This window comes from Chiroxiphia lanceolata, chromosome Z (genome assembly GCF_009829145.1).
Source record: "Chiroxiphia lanceolata isolate bChiLan1 chromosome Z, bChiLan1.pri, whole genome shotgun sequence".
Classification (NCBI taxonomy): domain Eukaryota; kingdom Metazoa; phylum Chordata; class Aves; order Passeriformes; family Pipridae; genus Chiroxiphia; species Chiroxiphia lanceolata.
In genome coordinates this window covers 36,821,391-36,847,360 of record NC_045671.1, presented here as the reverse complement: position 1 = coordinate 36,847,360, position 25,970 = coordinate 36,821,391, and the positions used below count along the sequence as shown (strand labels likewise).

At 37.0% G+C, this 25,970-nt stretch overlaps 1 protein-coding gene across 5 annotated transcripts in view; it reads left to right on the top strand.

Moving 5' to 3' along the window:
- Positions 1-25,970, top strand: part of FRMD3 (FERM domain containing 3) — a 150,954-nt gene that overhangs the window by 72,782 nt on the left and 52,202 nt on the right. For 2 of the 5 annotated variants that reach the window (XM_032674950.1, XM_032674946.1), the window contains exons 2-3: positions 4,528-4,632; positions 16,950-16,992. In XM_032674950.1, coding sequence (XP_032530841.1) covers positions 16,986-16,992 — 7 coding nt within the window. In that variant the 5' untranslated portion in view covers positions 4,528-4,632; positions 16,950-16,985. Of the gene's footprint in view, positions 1-4,527; positions 4,633-16,949; positions 16,993-20,291; positions 20,310-20,372; positions 21,042-25,970 lie in introns of those variants that run through there. The other 3 variants (XM_032674948.1, XM_032674949.1, XM_032674947.1) reach the window with 3 other exon arrangements.

The window sequence follows — 25,970 nt, the reverse complement described above, 5'->3', positions numbered from 1 at the left end:
GGAATAAAAATAAGAAATCCCCACAGCAAACACGAGATGGGGATAATGTGTTAGACTTAAACTGCTCAACAGCAACAAAGGTTGCTTGGATTAGTTTCTCTATAACAGAGAAATTACCAAGGAATTGTGTTAGTCAGTCATAAATTTGCAGAGTTGCAGAAATGGAAGCTGTAATAAGTGTGTCTGATAGGTAAAATGAATCATTTATGCAGTGTCTTACTAAGGAAGAAACTCAGGTTGTCCTGTGAGTCCGTCAATAGAAGACTCTGTATGAGCATGTGTTTGTGTCTTGTTGGAGTGGAGAATGTCCCTTGTTCTGCTTAATTCTTTTGCAACATCTGCTAGTTTAGTTTGATCTGTATATGTTATAATAGAAAACTTTTGACCCAGCTTAAAAAGCAAAGTTTAACAGTTATTTGTAAGCTGACCTTCTGTGTTCAGGGATTTTGTCATTTACATGGCATTATATTCCTTGCATGTGTGTTGGGGTTTGTTGTGGGATTTTAGTGGTATTAAGGTCAGATATTCAAATGCAGCCTTAGGAAACACATACTCATCTTGTCTGTGCCAATTTATCTAAACAAATCAGGGAGTAATTCCTCAAATTATTTATAGGAATCTCCAAAAGCCTGTTTTTTTGTTGAGTGTGTGAAATGTCTACATCATAGGACTTTGTTTAAAGCCATTGTATAGATTACAAAAATCTAAAGGAAAATATATCTCACTTGAGATAGATATATTTCAATTAATGGACTTAGAAAAAAGTGGCTTGTTTAACATGGTATTCTTTCATTGAAAACATTGTATTGATTACAATCCAGGACATTTCCTATCTCTTGCTCGCATACTTTTGTGACTCTTGTTTCTGCCTACATATGTCTTCTATGTTGGAGAGTAGTTGATGACTTCTGGGTAAACTGTGGTAAAATTATCAAAGGTTCGAGCTGTGAAAATTTTAAAAATATGACTTAATTTTTGCTCTTAGGTTCCTCTTGTTTGTGGCTGACATGTTTCAGTAGTGTTTGAAAATAATGGCTTTTTTTAATGATGTAATTTTTCCATGTTCTGACAAACATCCTAAAAATGTGGTATTAAAAGTATTTTTCTGAATTGCTGCAAAGTACTTTTTTGATATAGAAGGGTCTGGGGATTGTTTTTGTTTGTTTGTTTGTTTGTTTAAAAGAATTGCTTAGTTGGAAAGCTACATGGCAAATGTCTGAAATTTCAGGCAATGTTTTATATTCATTATCCTGTGACCTAAATCCATTCCTCTGCTCTCTTGTGGATGACTGGCAGTTTCTAATTTAATTTATCCATATTCTTTCACAAATGAGAATAAACTTTGAAATTAATATATTCTTTTGTAGTACGGTGATAAGTAGTAATATGTAATAAGAACATGGGAGATGAGAAAGATCATCAATTTCTAAGGCTCAGGAGAATTTGGAGCATTGTTAGAGAAGTGTAGAAAGTGTTTATGTATGCTTTTTGTAGAAAACAAAATTAGCAACAATTGCCCATCCTACTTGTCACACAATGTATTATGAATTCGGACTTGACATGCTGTGTTCCACATCAAGTATTTTCCTCTGTGGATCAACTAAGATCTGAGTTTTTTCAAATTTCAGGTATTTAAAAAGCATTAAGAGTGAAACATTTGCAACAGTATTTCTTGTGGAAACACTCATTACATTATGTATGTCCCAATTTACCAGCTTTTATACTTCTTGAATATTTTTTAATATCTGGTAGTGAACTGATGTGTATAGTAACCAAGGGTGAGATTATTAACTAGTCTCTCTTATTTATCCATGGCAGGCTTAAAGATTCCTAGAGCATGAATTTAGTTTGGAGGCTTTTGTTCGTTTGCTCTTTTTTGTTTGGTTTATTTCTATCGTCTATCTTCCAAGCAAGAAAACTAGGGCATCAATTCCTTTCAGAAAGGGAACATTGTTACTGAATTGAAAAACACTGTACTTGCCATAGCCTTCTATCAGCTTCTTCAGGAACTCAAAGGATTTGTGATTATTTAGTCAAGCAAAGACTTTTAAAATGAACAGATTAGAGTGCAAACCTGTAGAAATTAGACGATTGTATTGCTGAGTGTTCTTCCACTAACACCCTCTAATGTTGTCACATGAAAATATGACTAATCTGGTTTCCTCATTTACAGATGAGATGGATTTCTTTCATGTGCTGTTGTTAGTAAAATCTATTTTCATGTTTGAAATAACAGTCAATAGCTGTTATTTCCGTTCTGAGTTCTATTTAGTTTGCTCTAGATTAATCTTAAAAATATGTGCAACTTAAATGTCATGTGTGTGTTCATGATTTTTTCTTTTGCCTCTGTAATGAAATGTCACTGTGCAATTTTGTCTTAATGTTTTGATGGTCTCTTATAGTCACAAAACTTTGCAGACTATAAGCTTTTCAATTAGAAAACAGTTCATTGAGATGTGACTGTGTAAATGTAGACCTTTTTTGTCAGCCACAGAATGACAGTTTTCTTTTTGCACTTTTCAGTCTTTGGTAGGACTTTGCATTTTGAGGAAAGTTTTCTCTATGTTGTCACTAGGCTGCCCAATACTTGTAACTGGGTACAGTACCAAATAAATGTCAGTGTGTTTGTTAACCATTCCTAATGACAAACAAGTTAATTTTTAAATTTCTCAAGGCTGGAAGGAAACAATTACAGAAGGAGACCTTTGCACCTATGTAACACAGAAAAAGGTAGCAGTGCAGGGTGCCAAGCATGAGGTTACATGAGCATGTACAGAATAGACAGATTGGATTAACATCCTTTGACAATGTCTGTTTAAAAATAGGCAAACAATTTATAGAAATACCATGGTGCAGACAAGACAAGAGATATCCTCCAGGCAAGAAGCAGAGTATGGAAAAGTATAGGACCTAGTACGGGGTAAATATGTAGGAGATAAAAGGTGGAAAAAGATAGGACTAGTGGAAGTAGATGGCTTACACAATAGGAATGGAAGCTGAGGCCTCCACAAGTAGGAAAAAGAAATCTGTAGAGAAACTAGTAATTCCATTGTGGCTGGAAGTGGATTCAAGAGGAGAGAAGGTCCATATGGCATGGAATGCCTTGGCACACTGGAAGGGCAATGCAGCTCTCTGTAAGTGGCTTAAATGAGGGTAGTTTTTATTTAATTATCTCTTCGTTTAGTGATGGAAATGAAAAGACAAGCAACGGTATCCATGTCAGAACTCCTTTTTAATTGTGAAGATAGGAAAACAAAGCAGTTGTTTATGTATTGTATTATTTTCTAACTCTCCAGTCTTGAACCATGTCTCATTTTTCCTGTGGGAAGCAGTAGGTCTCACCAGAGAGTGGTGGACCTGAGGCCATTGCTTTCTCTGCCCTTTAGAGTATGACCTCAGACAGGTCATGGTGCTGGTTTTGTCTCAATTGCTTCTATGTGAAATGAAGATGACAACAATATCCAGTTTTGTAAATTACCTTGAGAAATACAAAAGCTTTCTTTTCCCTTTTGCTTGCCATCCTGTTTATGGCTTAAATTGCCTGTTTTTAAAGAAAGGCTAATTAAGTAATATCTTTTATATAACACGATTGCATGTCCTGTGTACTTTCTATTCACCAGACATTAAAGAAGTGAGTTCAAGTTGTTTCATGTCAGCTAAGGATAGAACTCACTACCTGGTCCACAGCAAAGGTGTCTCAGTGTGGGACCAGGGTAGACAGATAGAGGGAAAAAAAGTGCAGAGACCTGACACTACTGCATGGTAAAGCACCTTTGTCTGCTTGGAATGGGCTGTTTTAGGCAAAAAGGTTTAGCTCTGTGTTAATATTGACACAAATCACAATTCGGAAAAAAAGCCAAGCTGAACCCTCACATCAGCTGATCAGAAGAAACGTGAAAATTCGTGTAGGATCTCCATATTAGGCAGTAGATAAAGGAGAAATGAAACACAGTATTGGGATTGAAGAAAGCAGAAATAAAGAATGAATTTTTTTACCCAGAAGCAGTGCAAAAATGAAAACATCTCTTTCAGTCATTTGGGCATTTTTTCCTTTTATTGACTGGGAATTAAGGATCAGGTCTGTCTTGCTGTGGGCACTGTATAAAGATCCAGTAAGATACTCACTGCCAAAACTGCTTACAGACTTGGGGCGTACAAAAAACCCACACACTGTTTCGAAATTCTGTATGTAAGTGAGTATCTGCTATGCCATTATATCATCAAGTGGAAATATGATTACTAGTAATATATTAAATATTATAAATTTGTGGGTATTAGAGCAGCATGCGTTTTTCTGAGGTAGGAGTAGTAATGATATTTTCTTAACCAATGAATTTGTGAATATGCAGAGAGTGTATTAATCATTAATCTCCTCCATCTTTTAGAGAAGATAAATGGTTAAATCCTTGTCCTCATCTGAATAACAACAAATTTCATGTGCCATTTGCCTTGACACTTTGATTAGACTTTGTAGACAGCAAGTTCAGAATACTCAACATAATGTATCAATTATTTCTCTTTTTACAGAGGGAAACCAAAGGTCAGTTTCTTATAGATCACATCTGCAACTATTACAGCTTGCTGGAAAAAGACTATTTTGGCATTCGGTATGTTGACCCTGAGAAGCAGAGGGTATGTATATGATCTCCGACTACATTTGCTTTTTAGTAATGCTAAATTGATTTTTTTTCAATAAACATGTAAATTCTCATGCAAAGTTATGTATCTCTAAGGATATATACTCTGGTCATAATCTGTAGATGTTCCTAAAGTGTCATTATTAATTTAATTTTCCCCTCAGTTCATCTATATAATTTCAGGTGAATTGATACGTTCTGATTTGTGTAGTTCTCCTGGGCACTTGAGCTAGAAATAATCTATAAGCATGAAACAGAATTAGCACAGAGTAGCTCTAGGCTCTGTCAGTGCAGTGGAATTTGGGATTTTTAGTTTTCTATGGAATATACTTCTTGGGATATGTAGGCAAAAATCCTATTAAGTTTAACAGCTAAAAGGAGAAATTCTGTTCCGCTCATTACAGGTTGTATGGACTTAAAATCTGTAATACACAAAACAGACATGATTTGTGAAGTTGTGTGGATTCATCAGTTTGGTTCTCCCTGTGACCATCTTTGCATTTGTGCAATAAGATTTACAGGCCTGTGCTCTAGGCGTTTGTGTGGGCAGTGATTAGTCATCTTTCCTAGGTGTAAGGTGGTCCTGTCCTGCAGGTGATGTTTTATAGGGGATTTGCTACTGCTATCCCCTGCTTAGCTTCAGATATTTGAACTGTTTGAGAGTAGGAAAGAATGGTCAACACAGGAAGCAGAAGTCTTCAGACAGTGAAATTCAGAACTCCTCCTTTACTGTGTCATCCTGCTGGTCTCAAGATTAAGACTTAGATATGACTTTAAATATCTCGGGGACATATACTGGCATTTAATATCTGGAAACAATCACCAGTTTGAAACTGCTATAAGAGGAAAAAACCATTTTGCTGGATATCTCTTGGTACACCCTAATTAGTTTTATCAAAAATCATCAGAATTTGGGAATCACCATCAGCTCAACCTTATAGAATTACAACAGCTTTGTGAAGCTGCAGCAAATCATTTCCATTGCAACCCCCTTTTAAAATGAAAATAATTAGCAGTTATTCTGACCAGTGTTCTTAATTCTGCACACTCATAGCAATTACAAAGGTGTTCACTTGGTTGGAATTGATGGGAAAATTAGGTGGAGTGCTAGATTAGACTATAATTAGGCAGAACTTAATGAATACTTCTGTTGGGCCTTTCTCTGACATCACTCAAAAATAGCTACAGAAAAGTTATTTTACTTAACAGCAATCAAAGGGATTGTTTTATTACAAAAAAAACTTTGATTATTTTTTTTAGTCAGAATACTTTAAAAAAGTTATGCTTCAGAAAAAGAGTCTAAGAACTCAACCCCATTGTGATTCTTATTATAGCCTACCTTACATGGTTCCCGTATTTCAAATTCTCTGCAGTGTCTTATCCACCTCAACTATGCAGTTGTTTGTTTATATCTTATAGTATATCTAATTGATGTTAAATTTATGGAAGATTATAGCTTTTAAGGAAGCTAAAATTTTCTCTTGGTTAGCAGCAAAAGACAATTTTGAGAAACAAATTATGTTCTTACTTAAAAAATCTTAAGTCTTCATTCCCTTTTGTATCGAACAACTGAGAATACTGTAGCCATCCTGAGTATTAGGATGGCTTGTATCAACCATTGTTAAATAAACTTGTCAAGCTTACATCTTCCATACATGCATGTTTAAATGTTCTCATGCTTTTAAGCAGATGGATAACTTCTCTTGGATATTATTTCTTTATTTTAAATTCTCTTGTGAATTAGGACAGGCTTCATAAGGGACATTTCTTTATACAGACTCAAAAACTCTGGTGATGAGTTGAAAGAGACATACTTTTCTCTTATGTTACAATTCATCAAAATAAGCTATTTTTACATGCACTATCTTCTTCTATTGTCCCTTTGTCCTGTTTTGTTTGGTTTTTTCCTTTTTTTTTTTTTTTTTTAAGATTACATTTCTAAGTATTTAAACATAAAATGCTTTCCCTCAGAGTGGATATTTCCTCTGCCACAAACTCCATCCTAAGGACTAAAACTTCAACCAAATGCTATAATAAAGTAATTTTGTTTTTATGTCATCTGGCTCTTCTGAATCTCTAATCCTGTAGAGGTTCACTTACGTGAATCTTGCTTCTGTATACAGATGCATAAATACCTCTTAGTCAGATGCAGAAGAATTTTGAAACTTCTGCAGCAGAAGACTGTTCCGATCGTTTTCTGATCTTAAAGTAACATATTAACCAACGATCTCTTAGTAGTATAACAAGCATGAGACTTTATGAATAATTATGTCGGAACTTAGGCATTGTAGCTAGATAAAAGTTCATCAGTAAATGCCTCATGTCATGGTTTAGGAACAGCACTCCCCAGTTTAGTGTTCCCACTGAAAAGAAAGTGATAATTCATCCTGTACCAGTTAACAATGACATTGTACTTCAGCGCCCCATAGACAAATAAAGAGATGTGGGATAATGTATAAAATGCGTAGTGACTGGTCTGGTTTTAGTTCATGATGTGGCTAATAAATAATGATAAATTTATTTGCCTTTTCTTAGGATTAAATTTCAGGAAAGTATTAATGTTGTTACACCCTAATGAGACCTCAACTATTCTGATCTAGATATCTGCATTTAAGAAAGGTCAATTTAACTGAGGAGGGAAAGAGGAAAGAAGGAGAAGCAGTATATATAGAGAGAATATAAAGAGAATGGAGAAGTTATTTATGACAGGATATTAAGAAGGACATAATGCATTTAGTGCAGGAAAACAAAGGCTGAGAAGATATGGTTATACATGCATCAGATTGTAAAGTAGAAAGAAAAAGAAAGTTTATGCAAGGGAGGTGCTTTCTTAAACTGGTGAGAGCTGCACTGTCTGCAACAACATAATAGAGGTAGTGGGGCAAAGTTTTTACACTAGATTTGTAAATAATTTTAAGAAAATTCTCTATAATTTTATGGAAGGAGTTTATATTAAATGCTGACAAAGATGGAGACTAGGCACCATCTTCTGAAGGTTCTTCCAAAAATAATAGGAGCTGCAACCAAAAAGCCTAACTGTTTTTTAGGAGACTTAATATTGATTCTGATGTAGGTAGCATACAACTCATGGTGCTTTGCCCAGTTTCTTGGAAGTGCTGAAAGCCTCTGCTGTAGTTTATATTCAACAGCAAACAGTCTCTTTTTTTTTACAGAAAGGGCTATATCAATGATTCCAAATGAAACTGCCAAAATCATGCATTTAATTTTGGCTTTCAGTGAATTATTCTTGATTGGCTCTTTGAATAGTTAAGCTATATGACATAATAGTATATTATTATATAGTGTACACACACATACATACATATATATAAAATATTATGCAGATTTACTCCTGTTGGCATTTAATCTATTAGTGATACTTGCTCCCTTTTATTCATATGTAAATTTTTTTGTGCAAAGCTTTCAGAGTTGCTCCAAAAGCTAATTTACAGTCCTTTTGTTTTGTAATTTATTGAGGGAGCCCAAGCAGGCAAAAATACCTGCTTTATTTCACCATAGATGTCTTCTTTCAGAGTATGCTACCAAAATGTAGCATTTTGACTTAGGAGTGTTGAAATGTTTGACTGAGTTTGAGAATTTAAAAAATGGGCTGTTTCAATATTTCAGATGCTTCAAATGAAATGTTTCAAAATTTCTGTTTAGAACATTCAGATGTAAAAAACCAGTAGATAATTGAGCTAATTGTCTTATACTGGAACAAAATTTTGAAATGTGGGAAAACACATTGTTTTTATAGGTTATTTCTCAAGTAAATTATAATGTATACACTCCTTTTTCCCCTCAGTCCCACTTTTGTAACAATCCTTTCCTATTACGTAAGTAAATGTGTGTATATCTTTTTGGGTGAACTTAAACTTTTAAAAATTTTCTATAGTTTTCCATTTTCTATTCCAGACCAGAAAAGAAATCCTGGGAGACACAAAAGAAGGAGGCATGGGAGACACAAAAGAAGGCATAGCTTTTTTTGTATCTTTGGGTATATGGCAGAGTAATAATGACAGTGACATCAAATTATCTAGCAGTTAAAGACTCTAGGTTCTACATCATAGCTGCTGTTTTATCTTTTTGCATCATATTTGGATGTTCCTTTAGGGAGACTGTGCCTCAGGATATATTAAAAGATGTCAAGACTATCCTAGTAGTATGTAGTAAATTGCAGTATGCCATTTTATGTGTAATGATATTCCACTGGGAACAGAGGAGTTCCTAATGTTCATATATTAACTGTTGGTTTTTTCACGTGAATTTCTGAGAAAACTAAGTATTTGGGATCACATTGCCTTTCTCCCTGACTCAGCTGTAGTAACTTTTTAAGCCAGTTTTGGTCAGTTTTGACTAGGGAAGTGATCATCCCCCTGTATGCGGCATTGATGAGGCCATACTTCTAGTGCTGTGTTCAGTTTTGGGTCCCTCACTTTAAAAAGGACATTGGGGTACTGGAGTGTGTTCAGCAAAGTGCAACAAGGCTCCTGAAAGGTCTTAAAAACATGTCTTGTGAGGAACAGGTGAGGGAGCTGGGTTCGTTTAGTCTCAAGAAGAGGAAGCTCAGGGGGATCTCATCGCTTTCTACAACTACATGGAAGGACCGGTCTCTTCTGCCATGTCTGCAGTGAGAGGACAAGAGGAAATAGATTTAACCTGAGACAGGCAAGATTCAGATTAGATATTAGGAAAAATTTGTTCACTCTTAAGGTGGTCAGGTGTTGGAATAGGTTGTCCGGGGAGTTGGTGGAGTCACCATCCCTGAAGGTGTTCAAGAGGCGTCTGAATCTGGCCCTGGGTGCAGTGGTTTAGTGGTGTAGGGGTTACAGAGGCAGTGCTGGGTGGACGACTGGACTGGATGATCTTAAAGGTCTCTTCTAACCTTAGTGATTCTGTGATTCTATATAGTTCTCGAATGTTAGGTTCCTGTGTGGTTACAAGAAGGTAAACTGCAACATGGTGGTTAGAACCCTATTATTATTCTGACTGTGGGAAATGCTGTAGGGCAAAGCCACTCCAGGAAATCTAGAAGTAGTTGAAACAGAGACACAGTAAGAACACAGAAACCACCATTTAGAGCTTGCACTTTTTAGTAGTTTCAAACAGGAAACACAGATGGAGGAGCTGTTACTGATTCTCCTACTCAAGGAACTACTTACTGGTATATTTTAATGTATTAGATATTATATTGGGGCCAATTACCACACTCTTACCCTTGAGGAAATGCAGCATGGTTTATTCTGTGCCAGATACCCTGGGTTGACTGAACATCCTTTTTTTGGTTTTTTTTGAACTGGTATGAGATGAGAATAGAATGGTACAATGCATCTGTTCAGCATCTGTCACTAGAGCTGACACTGTGTTGAAGGAGGTCATTGGTATTGAGGGCAATGGAAGATTGAACTGAAGGAAGATATTAGTGTGGTGAAATATATTCTTTAAGTCCCTTCAGGAGGACACCTGGGCAGTGATTTAAAGTCGGAAATATGTATTTCCTTTTTTTTTACCCCCAGTGGGTTGGTCTGAACACATGCTTATGATTATGTTTTTGAGTGTGAAAGTATGAGTTGGTAGTTAGGCAGAAATACCTTGAAAGTACCCATAGGATAGCTTGGAAGTGTTATGAAAAGGCTTTGTAGAACCCTGAAGCAACTGTGAAGTCTAAACTGTCACTGTAGAAAGGTTTGAGACCTCAAGCATTAAGATGCTTTGTCATGTGGATGTGCTGCAGGGCTGTCTGGGAGCAGCACAGCAATGCAGTGGTTTTCTGCCTGGCAGTATGAAAACAAAGCTTCTGAATCAGTGAAACTGCTCTGTGAATACATTCTGTCTGTGCAGTTGATCTTGAATGGTGGCTCTGAGTACACCGGGATTTTCTGACTTCCGCAGAGCACAGAGCCTGGCTTGGTGCATTGGTAGAAAGATGACACTGTGCAGTATGAATTTGTCGATATGCCTACCAGTTTCCCTCTAAAGAACTGTCAGAGATACAATTCTTGTTTTGCTCTCAGTCTTAAACGTGGTAAAAACTGCTGGGCAATTCTAAACAGAGAGAGCTTTTTTGTCAGATTGTATGTTTATTTCACTAGTAAGGCTGATGGGGAGACCCATTTGGATTCTAGAGTACATCACTTCCAATTTACCTAGGCAGAATATTTGTTTAATCTCATAACCTAAGTTGAGAATGGTGAAGGTTGGGAGAAAGACAAACCAGATAATTTGCAAGCTCAGCTTAATGAAGTTATGTCTTTGTGTAATGAATCATAAGGCTCCATACAGCTATGTGAAGAGACCTGTCTGGAAGCTCTCTATTTTCTTTGAAGGGGTAGAGCAGAAGTATTATAGACTGAACACTAGAGTGACTGAGCCACAGATAAATAAAAATTTTAGTTCTCCATGCATATGAATCTTTCCTCCAGGACAGAGTTATTGAAGAAGTTACATGCGTTTGCATAAAGTCTTGCTGTGACACTGCTTGATGTGTGTAGTTCAGGTCATGCTGTTCAAAAAAAATATAGTAGAACTAGAAAAGGAACCAAGAAGGCCATGAGAATTAGGTCAAGTAGGAAAGGATTTAATACAAAAAGAGATGAATTAGATTCGAATGATACAGCTAGGAAAAGAGATGAGTGAGAGAGAAGGAGTGAGAGCAAGAGAATGAGCAAAAGTGAGTGAGAAAGATATGATGTAAAATGCCTTGGAGGAAGTGATCAGGGAAAGAATGCCCTGTAATTCTTACAACAGAACTGAAGCACAAATAAACTATAAAGCAATTGGTATTGAGAAACAGTTTTAAAATACCATACCCAGTCAAAAAATTCATGGTAGCTGTCAAAAATATGAAAAAGTATTAAAAGTATTAAAATAGGAGTTTAGACAAATTGGTGAAAGTCTACAACGACTTACAAAACAATTGTAATAGAGGCTGGTGTAAAAGGCCCAGTGAGCACAATGGGAACTATTGCTCTTGTTCTTTTCCCAAATGTTTGCTTCAGTCCATTTTCAGGGACAAAGTGCTGAATTAAATGGCAGCTTGCTTTTACCAGAGGAGTTGCATTCATGTACTAAACAAGAATTGGACTGAAATGAATATTAGTGCGAAGTGAATATATATATTTATATACACTTAATTCAGCAGAAATGCTACTAACTGAAAAATTTTGTGTGAAGATTAATAAACTTGTAAAATAAACCATTCTGCAAGCTATTTTGATAAAAACAAAAATTTTTTTTTTCCTGTCAATTTGTGAACTGTTGTCTCTGAGCATGTGGTGGCTCATAGATACATCAATATATGCAGAATTTATGGCGAGATGTTCAGCTGATGTAGAAATTATGGATAAGTTGAGCTCTCCGACATATAGCATTGGAGTTCCTCTGAATATTTCAGTGTGGAAGGATTAACAGAGTGATAATTTGGAAATTTGTTTAATATATTCCAGTTCAGAATCATACAAATTATTCTGTTCTAGTATATTCTACTATTTCTGAATCAGATTAATTTTTGTGATAGTGATGTACCTTGTTTGCTCCTGCTTAGCATACCACTAAATAGAATCAGTGTCCTGATTTTGGGAGCAGTACAGAGGAACAGCTCTGTTGCTACATCAGAACAACATTGATATTCTTGGTACAAAGGTTCTTAAAACCATGAAAAAATGGTATCAGGCTCAGCGCATGAAGAAGGAGACATACAGTGTGCCCTGGGTCATTTGGCATCTGTTGTGCCTGTATAGAGTGGGCATCCAATTAATTTCCCTCTCACAGCTTCCATCAACTTTGGATACTGTTACTTTATGTTGTTTGTTCATTTGTTTTTGTTTTTTCACAGGCTGTAACCTGGTCCTTTAGCCTCACTGCCTTGAGGCTAAAGAAAATTTACTTTAATTAAGCTCTCCATTAAAGGAAGAGATTAAGTATTAATTTTCAAGGTTAATATAGGATTGAAGTTTAAATAAAATTAATTTTATTTGGCTAAGTATTACTTGTCAAGGGATATTTAAATATTCGCAGTATTTGGCCACTTTTGGTTGCCCCTTCATAACTGCTTCTCAGGGGACTAAATCAAAAAACCTCTTGGCTTGGAGGAGGGGAGACTTTGAGGGTGGTGAGACACTGACACAGGTTGCTCAGAGAAGTTGTGCGTGCCCTATCCCTGGAAATGTTCAAGGCCAGGTTGGATGGAGGTCTAAACCACCTGGTCTAGTGAAAGGTATCCCTGGCCATGGCATGGGGATTGGAGATAGATGATGTTTAAGGTCCCTTCCAACTCAGGCCATTCTATGATTCTATGGCTGCGTCCTCTTTCCTCACAATTTCTTATTCTTAAGCCCTTTACCCTGTGCTCCACTGAGACCATGCTCAGTCCTCTCAGAGCTTCTCAGTGAATGGCTTTGTTTGAAACAAATTGTTGGCTGAATTTCCTTTACTAAAAGCACATCAGTGTTTGTGGAGTTAAATTGACTTTCTAGAATGGTGCTTTTACCCTTGCATGGTGTCCTTGCTCACCATGAGCGTTTGCTATGAAAGCTGATACCACATCAGCTGCTCAGCATTTGTGGGTAAGCAAGAACACACCTGGCCTCGCTAATGACCACTCAGTGCCACTTAAAGGCTGATTAGAGGTGAGGGCTCTATTTACAAAGTAAAGATAGCACCAATCTGAAACGCAGCATGCAATCGCAATGAAATCTTAGTCAGAAGGCAATTCTCAGCATATTTTACGATTCCAGCACCAAAAGTGATACCCAGAATAGTTATCTTACTCACCACTGGCACTTGAAGCACCAAGACTCGTTAGGTATCTCATGACTGACCTTGAAGATCTCTGGGTATCTTTCTCTTTGCCTTCTGCTTCTGTGAGGACATCTGTCTTGATCACCGAGATACCCAGTGGACACCCAAACCTCTTTTGGCAAAAAGATTAGAAATTAGTAGTGCTGAACATGAATGCTTGGTAATATGCGTTAGCTGGATTAGGATTCAAACTGTTCTTCCCCATTGGGCAACAGCCATGTTGCTAACATACTCTCAATGAAACAAGAGGCTCAGCCCCTGCAGAAATTATTTCTGATAATTGTTAAGTACTATCACATATAAAGCCAACCTGGTTTGAGATTGTAAACCATCATCCAATTAAAGCAGCCTTTGTGGAATAGAGTGTCAAATACATGAGGCAAAAAATGAAACTGTATAAAAGCTTTGGTGGTTTTTTTCTCTCCCTAGTTTGCACATTTTACTGCTAGTAGAGGAATGAAAGATTCTTGTATCTAGCTCCAATTTTACGTCTGACTAGTTTTGTTTGTTTTATTTGTCTTACCAAGTGTTAGTCTTACAATAAAGAGTGGAAAACACCTATGAACCGTTCTCACAAGGCAGAGTGGCATACAGTTTTAATGACATTTCATTGCTGTTGAACATGTAAAATGCTTCTAAAATTTGTCCTGACAAGCAAACTCAAAATGTTTTATTTTTCTTTCATCAGATATTTTTTTTTTTACTTTTTCAGGAAAATTGTTAAAAAAATATCACTACATAAAAAAAGCATTTTGGAAAACCAGACACTTTTCAAGTTAAAGTTTCTGCAGAAACCCTTTGATTGATTTATGGGAACCTTAATCTGGTCCTAGCTATAACAGCTAATTAATCTTGGAATAAATATAGCCTGGACACTCTATAGCAGAGATAAGGCACAGGTATTAATTATTAATAGTCAATGCTGTAAGGCTGGAAGATAATAAGTATTCAGGGGAAAATCTTTCCTAAAACTCAAACTGAAATATTCAAAGAAATGTAGGTGTGGCTATTTTCAGAAGCTATGACTAGACGTTTATCTTCCTGTGACAGTCAGCGAGCATTAAGCACCTAATTGCTGTGTCTTTGAAAATCTCCACAAATTATAAAGTAACTGATCAGTTTTCTGGAAGATTCAGCTAAATTGTGTGCACATTTGCAATCTTTCACCAACAGAAGGTCACCGCAGAAATCTGAGCTTCTTAAAAGTGCCTGTCAGTACCGTGACCTCCACAAGCAAGTACACTGCTTAATTGTTCAGTGTTTTTCAAATCAGTTTTTAACCCATGAAAGTCAGGTCTTAGTGAAACATGTTTGCTTTTGGACATGTTAGGTAAATCTGCGTTCCTGGGGATTTGGTGCACTGAATGGGGAATTTCATCCATGTCTCCGCTCTTTCATTTTTCATATCGTGAATTATGAGGGTTTCATATTTGGAAATTGACTTTTTTTACTTCTGACATTTTAGAATAGGTAACTGACTTTTTTAAACAGCTCTAAATGCTGATCTGGTCTCTGCTTATATTTCAGATTGGTCTTTCAAAAAATATAATAAAATGGTGTTGTGCTTCTGCTATATGAAAATAGTGAATACCTCGAAACTCTCAGTTTCCTGGGAGCAGTACATCATGACTTAGTGTCTAATTGATTCTTTGCTGTCTGAATCTTCAACTAGGACTGCCATGAGCCTGGTGGAGGTGGAGTGTGTGCGTGAAGAGGTTAAGGAAAAAAGATTTTCATGTCTGTGTGTCTTGACTGGTTTCTTATCTGTTAATTCATTCTGGATTATGTATCTATAAAGCAGTGCAGAGTGTATAGGATTTCTTAAATGAGATTGCCTTTACCTTTTTATGATCAACACTCACCACCCATTATTCAGAATGAAATATATCAATAATGTATATGTAAAATCTAAAAAAGGAATGAAATGAGCTAGATATTTCTAGTAGGTCAGTGAAACAGTCATTGCTGCCTCAATTCTGTTTCTCTCATCTTTTCTCCAAAAAAGAGAGATACTGGGAAAAGGAAATAGGTAAAGAAATGGTATAGGATGGGGTTTTTGTTGTGGTTGTTGTTTGGAGTTTGGGGTTGTTGGTTTTTTTTGTGGTGTTTGTCTTCTAAATACTGGGGTTCCATATAAGTCTCTCAGTGATAAGTGAGCTTCAAACAGAAGTATGTTTCAGTGCTTATTTCCAGTACTTCCATAAACTTTATGCAAGAGTTTCTAAGCAATCGTATAAACTGCAGGATTTCGAAAATGTTCTTTCCGAGGTATTTGTCTTATTGGCAGTTCTGTTTCAGAAAACTAATTTATAGTCATCCTTACTTTGACTGAACTCTTGAGATATCATAATTTAAAAAGTAATAACTTTCCAGCAGCTCCTCCAGCTCCTCCAAATATATACCCTTGGCCTTTCTTTGTAGAAGAATTACTATAAGTTATGAGGAAAAATGGTAGCTGATGTAGGATATTTTAAGTATTACTTATATTTTAATAAATGGTAGGTTTTCTTTTTGCAGTAAACCATAGGCTTTTAGAGCTAGAATGAAAGGGTTAAAAATGAAACCCCTTAGTGCAAGACCTTCCAGTGTTGATTATGCTTATTAAAGCTGAATAGTGCACCTTTTGACCAGCTGCGTCTGCAGCACAGATCTCATTTTAGCGTGGAGATTTTTTGCTTACAGGAAAAATCCTCGTACAAAAGCTATTGGCTGTGGTCAGAAGTGGCACTTAAATATCAGCATGTTCTTTTGTCTATCAAAACATCCTCCTGAATGGTTCAGCTACTGTTAGCAAGGGATGTGCTAAGGCTCTTAGCTAGAATGTGAGCCTAGATTTTCATTACTGAAGAATCTGAGTTTATTTTCCAGGAGAATTAAAAAAACCACACCAAACCCAACCAAACAAAAAAACCCCTTGTCCTGCCATCACTCTTTTACTGGAAAGTTATGCACCTACTGGTAAGCACCCATGTCTCTCTGTTGAGCACTGGCTGTCCATATTGTGAACATTTCCTGGAAAAATGCACTCTTTTTCCCTTCCGATTTTTAATTATTACTAGAAGAGAACAATTACTTCTGTCCTGAGGGTTTTGACTGAGAATAAAGTACTTATACATGCTTTAGTTATAAGAACTGTAGAAGACAACATTAATGAACAGATCCTGTTAAAGTTTCTGAATAGTCTATTCTGCTGTCCAATATGATCGTTCTTCTAGAAAAAAATGGCATAAAGTGTAAGATTGACATTTCTGCTCCAAGCTTAGCACTAGAACCTGTCACCTTCAAATGCATCTTTGAAACATTTTTCTTATTTCTACATCAGCTACATCCATCTTATAGGCAGTGGTGACATCAAGTGTGCTTATACAATGTAATTCTTGTATAGAGGTGCTTGTCCCATTTATGTATGTCTCAGTGAAACAAAAATCCTATTTCTCATTTTTGGTAACAAACAAGGATATTTTTGTCTACTGCCATCCATATTAACCTCTGCTCTCTGCTTTGCCTTTCCAGCACTGGCTTGAGCCTAACAAGTCCATCTTCAAGCAAATGAAATGTAAGTGTTTAGAGCTCAGGTTTTAAAAATGATTTTGAAATGTCCAAAGGTTTTCTTTTGCTTCCATGCAGTAATTTAGACTGTTTCATTTGTTTCTTGGTGCAAATAGGCCCTTCGTGTCCTATCCACAGTCCTGAAAACTCTGTGCTATCTTCATTTCACCGTCTCACAGTGTGCTGTGCTGCATATAAAAAGCTTTTCCTTACGGCTCAAGGCTAGAGCCAGAGGCCTGCAGGCATTGTGTGGAGTGGGAGATCTAGTGGGAAAACCTGTATGTTCAGGCTTTCGTTTTCAGTCAGACACAATCAGCCACTGGGAGATGGCAATAAAAAATGGAGCATAGCAATTTGCTTCTGGGTCTTTTCCAGTTTTCCTTCTTCCTGCTGCCCCTTGCTTCCTGACAATGCAGAGAAAGGGTTTGAGATAATTTTTATAGTCCAGCAAACTCAAGTACTGTGAGCTAAGTGGTTAGGTCCTGCCACATGTAGGGAGAAAATTATGATCATTATTTTAAAAAGTGTCCTCAAAATAGGAATTTGTTATTTTAATTATCCTTTTTAAAGGTTACAGTCTAGTTTATCATTTCCATTAAATAGGACAACTGCGAAGACCTCTTCAGGAAACAGAACTACTTTGGTACTCAAAAGTTTATATCCAGCAGTAGAAGACAGTTTATTTGGCAATTCTGGAGACCTGACTTAGTTCCTTGGAGGTTTTATCTTAGGTTTTATCTAACTATCTATTTAGTTTATTAAATGAAGGAGAATTTATTCACATATGCTTTGTATACAGTTGTTTTCTGCTTTAAGCATATACACAAGGTGCCTTTTGTATAGGAGATAATGTATGTATTTTAAAATGTGACGAGGCTTAAGATATTTTCCAATACACAAAACCAGTTAATGCTAGATGTTGACTGGGATACTTAAAAAACCTCTTCCATTAATGCAGCAGTAGTATATATTGCAACATGTGCATACATGTGTATATACACATACGCATATATACCTGGCATATTCAGTGTGAACTGGTGTTTAGCTAGCTGGAGTGTTATCCAGTAAAAATTAAGTTCAAGAATGGCAAACAAAAAGTAGGTCATGCTCCTCAGCAATGCTAGCAAAGGAAAAAAAAGAGGAACTGTAATAACTAGAAATTATCTTAATATCTGTCTTCCTTTCAGTGTGTATCAGAAGTAGAACAGTTTTCTGAATATATCATCTAAACTGCATTTGTATCACTACTTCCACCCAAGAAAGCATAAGAGCTTATTCTTCTTCTTGCATTTTGCATAGCAACATATTCAGGAGCTCTGCCAACAGATGCACTGAGAGTGTTTTGATTTATTCAAGACAACTCTACCTGCATATAGATGTTGCCTAGATGTGAGAGATGATAGTCCAAGAATTCTGTAGATGTAGTGATGTGATGGTCTAATCAGAGAACACGTGTGGCTTTTGTGATAGAATCCTAATCAGAACTCTGAAAACTGAAAAATGAACGCATAGCAAAAAAAGCTAAATAAAATGCAGCTAGCATGAGGTTATTTGTCGTTATGAAAAGGTCTTAAGAAAGCAGAAGAGAAGAGTGAGATGCTAACAGAGGAGTTCTGTTATCAGCCTTAGATTTAGGACACGGTATTAACTATGTGATTGGCAACTTCAGTTTAATACTATTGTAACTTAACTTTGTGTTTTGTCACAGGTGAAGGACCTCAGTTGCTACAATAACCACTTAAGGAACAAAATAAAGATATATATATATATATATTATATATACATGTGTACAATCCATGTAGATTATGCATAAGTCTATCTTTTGCTCCCACAGGATGTTTTTGTAACCATTTGGAATCAGGAACCTTTTGATTAATTTTTCTAAAAATAGGCTATATTAATGTAGAACACAAAACAATTTCTAAAGGCACAAGGTTAAATTGTATTTTATCTAAAAATATTCCGTTTACTATGAAAAAGTTTAGACTCAGAAGAAGAAATTACTGATATTCATTTGCAAAGTATCCCAGTCACAGGTGACACAAGTGACAATTAGCAGCAGGTGGAAAGTGTAAAAACTGAAGAAATGAAGTGACTAATTAATAAGTAGAACATACATTATGTACATACGACTTCTGGGAGAAATGGTAGCAGAAACCTACTCATAGTGACTGTATTAAACGGATATTTCATTTTCTTTCTTTGCCAGTAAGGAATTCAGGAAGCAGTGAAAATATCTATTTTGTAAGAATAGACTTATTTCATCTGATTCAATAGTAGGATGTACTAATACTAATGATTCAAAAAGTTTTAAATTCGGTTGAATGTTTAGATTCACATAGGATTATGAAGTACTTGCATATATGCAGAAAAAAATTTGAAAATGCTCTGTGCTTGGGCTCAGCTACGTTTGCGCTGCACAGTAGCAAGGTTTTCAGTGTATTTTTTCATTCAGCTCACTATTGACAAATATTCGGAGCAGAAAGGGATTGATTGATAGTAGTGTTCTAATGCAAATTGTAGTAGGTACTAGATTTCATGGACCTCAGTACTACATGAATCATTCAGGCACAATCCCTCTATATAGTCAGGTTGTATAGAAATTACAATTTGGCAGCTATACATTTCTGTCAGTGAGATGGAATGTTGTGTGTCTGAAGCTCTAAAGTTTCCACAGCTTCTTGTGTGATGTACTACCATTTTAATTTCTTTAGCTTTGACAAAAATTGCTTTAAGTTCATATTAAGTAACACTGGGATATGATAGGAGGAATCTTCTAAAATGTTTTATATTTTGCCTTATCACATATAAAACCATACTTAAATGTGTTCTGGCGCAACACAAAGAATGAAGGCATGATACATTTTTTCTCCTCATCTACCTTTCCATTTTCCATTGTCACTGTAATGTTTGTGTCATAACCTGATGTGTAAAGTCTAGGTCTGTACCTCAGCCATTTTGTACCACTAACTTTGTCTGAGAGGGGAAAATTTAGTTTCTGAGAAATGTCCTGAACCACTGCCAATCTTGTTTGTATTGGTTGAAGCCACGTATTGACCTATAATCAGTAGCTGCGAGCACTGTGCTTCCAATAGTGTGTCAAAAAACTCTCCTGAAGAATGCTTAAGGTAGCTGCATTTTTGTGATTCTAGACTGTCTTGGTTTGAGCTGCCACACCACCCCCCCCGAGGGGCTGGAAGTGGTTGGTCCCAGGTGAGTTTCTGATGAGGAGCCATTTGGAGCTGTTTGCCACCCCTGTGAAATTAGGATATTACAAGAGCTGTAAGGAAGTTGTTGGCAGAGAGAGAGAATGGAAGCCATGAGGTGAGAGGGGACAGGCCTGCGGGCCCCTTGTGGGGGACCAGGCCCTCTTTTCCCCCCTGACTGGGCTGCAGGGAGCCCTGGACAGTATTATAACTGGACCAGCTGCTTGTGGCCAAAAGGCTAGGGGCCTTTTCCCCCCCACACTGCCCAGAAGAGTCTGTGGCATGGACTTGAGAGTCCAGCCAGGGGATTGGAGCCAGCCCCCTGCAGGCAGGCACGGCATTTGGAGCCGAGCTAGAGATGGGCCAAGGGGTGGTCCGGAGCCGGAGAAGCAGCTGTGATCGTGCAGAGCTGGAAGAACTCCAGGCAGAGGAGGGAGACCGAAGCAGTCTCCCTGCTACCTTCTGCCCCCCCATAATGGTGGGAGAGGTAGCAACCTTGAGCTGAGACTGAGCAACGAGAGACGGGCTGAGGGGCTTGGAGGAGGCCCTATGTGAGGTTTGGGTGGGGGCAGCCGAAAACCGAAGGAGGAATGCGGGGGCAGGAATGCCTCCCCGTGACATGCGGAAGCTGAGCTGATGCAGCAGCTGAGACAGAGAGAAGCCAAACTAAGCAGGCCTTTTCTGCATAAGAACTTTTGGTGAAAACTACGGGGGTTAAAGACTGAGCAAGACCCAGAAACCCTGCAATATAGAGAGGAAAGAGTGAACATCTTTCTCTCTGGGAGGAACCTTCACGAACCAGGGAGAAAGGACTCAAAGCTGACTCCCTGGACCTCGTGATGGAGACCTGGTAAAGTAAATGTTCCTTTACAGTCCAGGAGGAGACCTCAGCAGAAGCTGAGGAACTGGTGGGGGTGCAAAAGACCCCTTCCCTGAAACCCCAATGAGACAGAGACTTTAACTATTGTCCTGGAGGATTTTTCTTCTGAACTGATGTGGGAGGACCCCCAGGGGGGGTAGAGATTATATTAATAGTGTGTATTTATTTACTTTTTAGTTTCTATAGTATTTATTGTGTTAGTAATAAATTTTAATATAGTTCCCCCATGCTGAGTTGTGCCTGTCTGAAAACTTCTCTTCTATGTTGAGGCAAATTGTGAGGGGAGCTTGGAGATTGGATTTTTGAGGTCAAACCTCCACATAGATAAAGAAATTTTCACATAAATTTTTCTGTTCTTTTGCATGTTTTTGTATATACTGTTGTTCTCTCCCAGATGCTGACAGTAAATCTCTGTATTTGGCCATCTTACATTTTTTAATACTTATTTTCTGTCTAGGAATGTTATGGTGTAAAACCTGAGCCACGTCAGCACTAATGTTTAAGAAAAGAACAGAGTTTTACCATACACTTTCCTTCTTGCTGTTTTTTGATTAATTTCAAAGGTTATTCTGTATAGTAAGTATACAGCTATCCTATAACCTGCTTTGTGCTATATATCCAGCTATGAGTTTTGTTCTTGATGACAGTGGAACAGGATAATTTCTCTTGGTCTGATGTGCAGGAGTTCAAAATTTCCATGTTTTTTTTGCTGCCTTGCATAACTGAAAGAGGGTAGGTTTAGATAATATATTAGGAAGAAATTCTTTACTGTGAGGGTGGTGAGGTACTGGAATAGGTTACTCAGAGAGATGGTGGGTGCCCCATCCCTAGAGGTTGTCAAGGCCAGGTTGGAACCTAGTGTAGTGGAAGTCATTCCTGTCCATGGCAGGAGGATTGGAACTAGATGATCTTTAAGGTCTCTTCCAACCCAAACCATTCTATGATTCTATGATCCTAATGAGTAATGCGAAAAGGATGTTCTCCTGTGTCAGGTCATTGCAATTTTTCAAGATGATTTACTTAATCTCTAATGCTGTCCTAAAATGTGAAAGCAGGTGGAATGAATGGGCATCTCACTACAAATCTAAAATAGGGTTTAATCAAATATGAGATTCATGAATACATGCAAAATGAGAACAGGAAGTTTTGTGTTATTCTTCATACACTAATCTGAATGCTGTGTATTCTTTACCTATGATCCTTATGAAGATTTAATAACACATTTTAAAGCATTATTATAAATGACTGACAAAAATCCACCTTACCTTGTGTTGACTTGTAACTAATTAAGTGCAATGTGGGACACCCCATAATTTGAGATTTATGATAGATCAGGTATCTCTTATGCATAAAAACATGAGTAATATTCAGTCTGCTTTAAACATGCTCAGCAAGTGGTATGGATAAACATTTGGTGAGGGAAGAGGTACATGGAAAAAACGGCATATGTCTTAGGGTTCCTCAGAGATCCTTCTGCAGCATTAGTGAAGACATAGACTGTTTGGCTGTAATTTTTGCTTGCTTGTTTTTTAAATTTCATTAACCTTTAGTAGGATACTATAGTTCAGAGAATATGTAACATCAAGGAGAAATGCAGGAAGTTTTCTGCAATTTTGCAGTCTCACAGATCTAAAACACAGCCCCATACTAGCCACTGTGAAGAAAATTAACTTTGCTCCAGCCAAAACCAGCACACATAAATATTTTTTCTTGTTTCAGATTCTTTCTATGAAAAGAGTTGTAATATGAATATGTAGTTTTTCTTGTGGGCTTTGCTTAAAAACGAGTGCAAGTGAGACTCATTCTCTTACTGGTGTCTGTGCCAAGGGAGGCAGCTCTCATATCTCTCTTTGTTCTGGTCAGGATGTCACAGGTTTGGATTTAATTTAGGGAGTTCCTTACTGTTTCATGTACATTGAATACTTCGTCTTAGTTAAATGCAACTGAAATAAACTTTAAAAATGGACAATCAGTTGCCTGGAAATCTTCTACACTGTGTGTGTAGTTCCTTCATAAGTGTCTAGATCATGACTGGTTTTAGCATTTGATTTCATTGAAATTATTTTATTTGTTCTTTTGCCTTCACCTCTTATGTGCTGTTTGCACATAAACTGGCAAATTAATAACTTTATTGCAATGGAGTTTGCTATCAGCATTATTCTCCACTCTGAAGTCCTTTGAAATTATTGTAACTGTGAATCTGTTTTAGTGAGAAAGGAAACTGTGATGGTAGGAAATTCTGACAAAGCCTTGGGCATTTCACTATGCCAACTGCTCCTTATCTGACAGATAAAGGACCCCTCTGAAAGAAAAGGCTTATAAGAAATAGCTATTATAAAACTGATTTATATGCACACTAGTTTTGTGTTGATTAAATGTGCTTCTGTTAATTGAGTTCTGTTTTGGGAAAGTTTGTTGTTACTGTTTCCACTTTAATGTGTAAGTGGTAGAAAGTAATTTTCAAGGAATTGAGAAATTATCTCGCTTGACAATCTCATCTCTTGAGCTGATAAAATTCAGTGCCTATCTTGGTTTCCACTCTGAGAACAAAGTAAATGACAGAACATGAAGTTCTTGTGTGTGTTTCTCCAGTGTGGTAAAATCTGTAAGGTTTGCTAAATATTTACATAAATGTGTCTTTGGAAGAACATTAAGCTTATGATCCATTTTAAAATTAAGATGGAAAGAACAAGTGTATAGCTTTGAGGGTTCCCTCCTTCCCCATTCATGTGTTCATTGTGGCTGTTTTTCTAACTGGGAAAAAGGAACAGAAAAAGAGGATCCTGGTTCCTTCTGTAATTGCGGGGCACCTTCTTATTTCCGGAGATGAATTGGATGGAGGTGATCATACGCTTTTTAACACTTCAAATTCCAGACTTGGTTTGTTCCATTCTTGCAGATTCTCAGAGAGGACCTCTGCTTAGTGGGTTGCAGCAGCCTTGTATTGTATTGCTTGCTGCACTTCTGAGGAGAAATGTTGTTAGAGAAGCTCGATTCTAGGAAAAGATGTGGAAAATAGGCTTTAAACTGCCTTTGCAAATCTCCTGCATATTCTGTGCATTGGTGTATGTGTCTCTATACTGTTCTTCTACTACAAGTAAAACATTTCTTACTGTAACCTTTCCTATGAAGGTGGGCTATTTCTATAGTGCAGTGTATGCCATCCTTTCCTCCCTGTGATACTCTTTGTGTATGGAGCAGCTGTTATTTTTATACAGTTGTTACATACTGCCAGAGTGTGGCTTTTCTAATATAGCTAATTATTTCCTTTCTTTCTTTATTTTTACCATAGTCAAATTTTCAATGGTTTCCTTGACATCCAAAAATTTGGGTAAAATTCAGTACGTTTTAGGATCTTGCTGTAGGCTCATATTTGCTAAGGCCCTGCAGAGCCATGCATTAGCTGTTCAATCAAGCAGAAATAATTTCAAACACAAACTAATTCTTAATCTGCCAGGACATTTAGGAGTCCCTTTTTTGCTGAGGAAGAACTCTTATTTAGTTCAGATCATCTCTTCTATAATGTTTTGTAAGTGGAAGGGTATTCCTAAAATGCAGGTTTTTCTCCCTTGCTTTGTTTTAAGAAGGTTATTGAGAAGAGATAGAACCATTTAAGATTACTTCAGTTATCTTTTGCTTTCTCCAGGCAACATGACTCCTCAGTGACCTTCTGGGTGGCTGCTTTCCTTTCTGGGACATTGAATTCAGTTTACCTTCTAGTTTGCCATTACAGGGTGGGGAAGGCATAACTGTACTCTCTTTTTCAGTCTATTTCCAGTCACTGCAAGACAACTCTGCAGTTGCAAAACCCAGAGAAAGCAGTCCGAGCATTTCTAGCCTTCAGAGGCCTTCTCCAGATTTAATTAGTGTGAAAGTTCAAACCACTTCTAAAGAGCAATTAAGGGTTGTTTTTCTATCTTCATTTCCTCTTAATTTATATTTGTTATTGTTTCCTTGCTTTCTTTTTTTCCTGTATTTTTCACCTTTTTATCTACATCCCTTCTGACATTCCTCTTGTGTCTTAAATGAGTAGTTATTTAAACAAGGAAAAAATGTGAAATCAGCAGTTTTGGTTGAGGCTGACATACTTTAAGTACAATATGAAGTCTTGAAAGATGAAAATATTCCTTCTTCCTCAAAAAAACAGTTGAGCCTTCCAAAAGATACCAACCATAACAACCGGTGTAATCCATTTTTATTTTCTGTTGCTGTTGGACATCACATGAAACTGTATGATACACAGAGATGTGTTTCTGGAACGCTGCAGCATACATGTAAATACTGCAGTCAGAGTAACTTGAAGAATATCTTGATTATGAACTCATTTACACATGCAGTTTATACAAGCCAGTGAACTAGTAAACTAAAGGAGATGGTATAGTAAAGTGTTCTGGTAGCTTAGTGATTATTGTTATAGTTTACAATAAATAAAAATGATTCTCTCTTTGACCTGCTGTTGTCCTCCAGTTTCTCTGTAATTTTGTTTGTCCTTTTCTTCTGCCTTCCCTTCTTTTTGTCCTGTAAAAACGCCATCTCTTCAAGGTTTTGGAAAGTTAAAATTGAGTAGAGTACATTGTGTACATTGAGTATATGTTAAGACTAAAGACTTTTAAAACTAGATGGGATATTATAGGCCTTCACTTAGCTGTGAATTAAAGTGCCTGAGGGACCCCTTCCCCTTTCATTTCCCTTTACCATTTTCTTGTGAAAGTATGGTACTTGGGGCCTGGTACTGATACCATTGCTCAGGATTAAGTACTGTAGCTTTATTAAATACTGGAAACAGAAATAGTTCTATTGTCTTTAGCTTCATTAACTAAAGGGTTTCTTCAATCTTTTTAGTATTATCATTGCTTACTGTTTATCATTTGCCAAAAGAACTCATCCCAAAATAGAGCA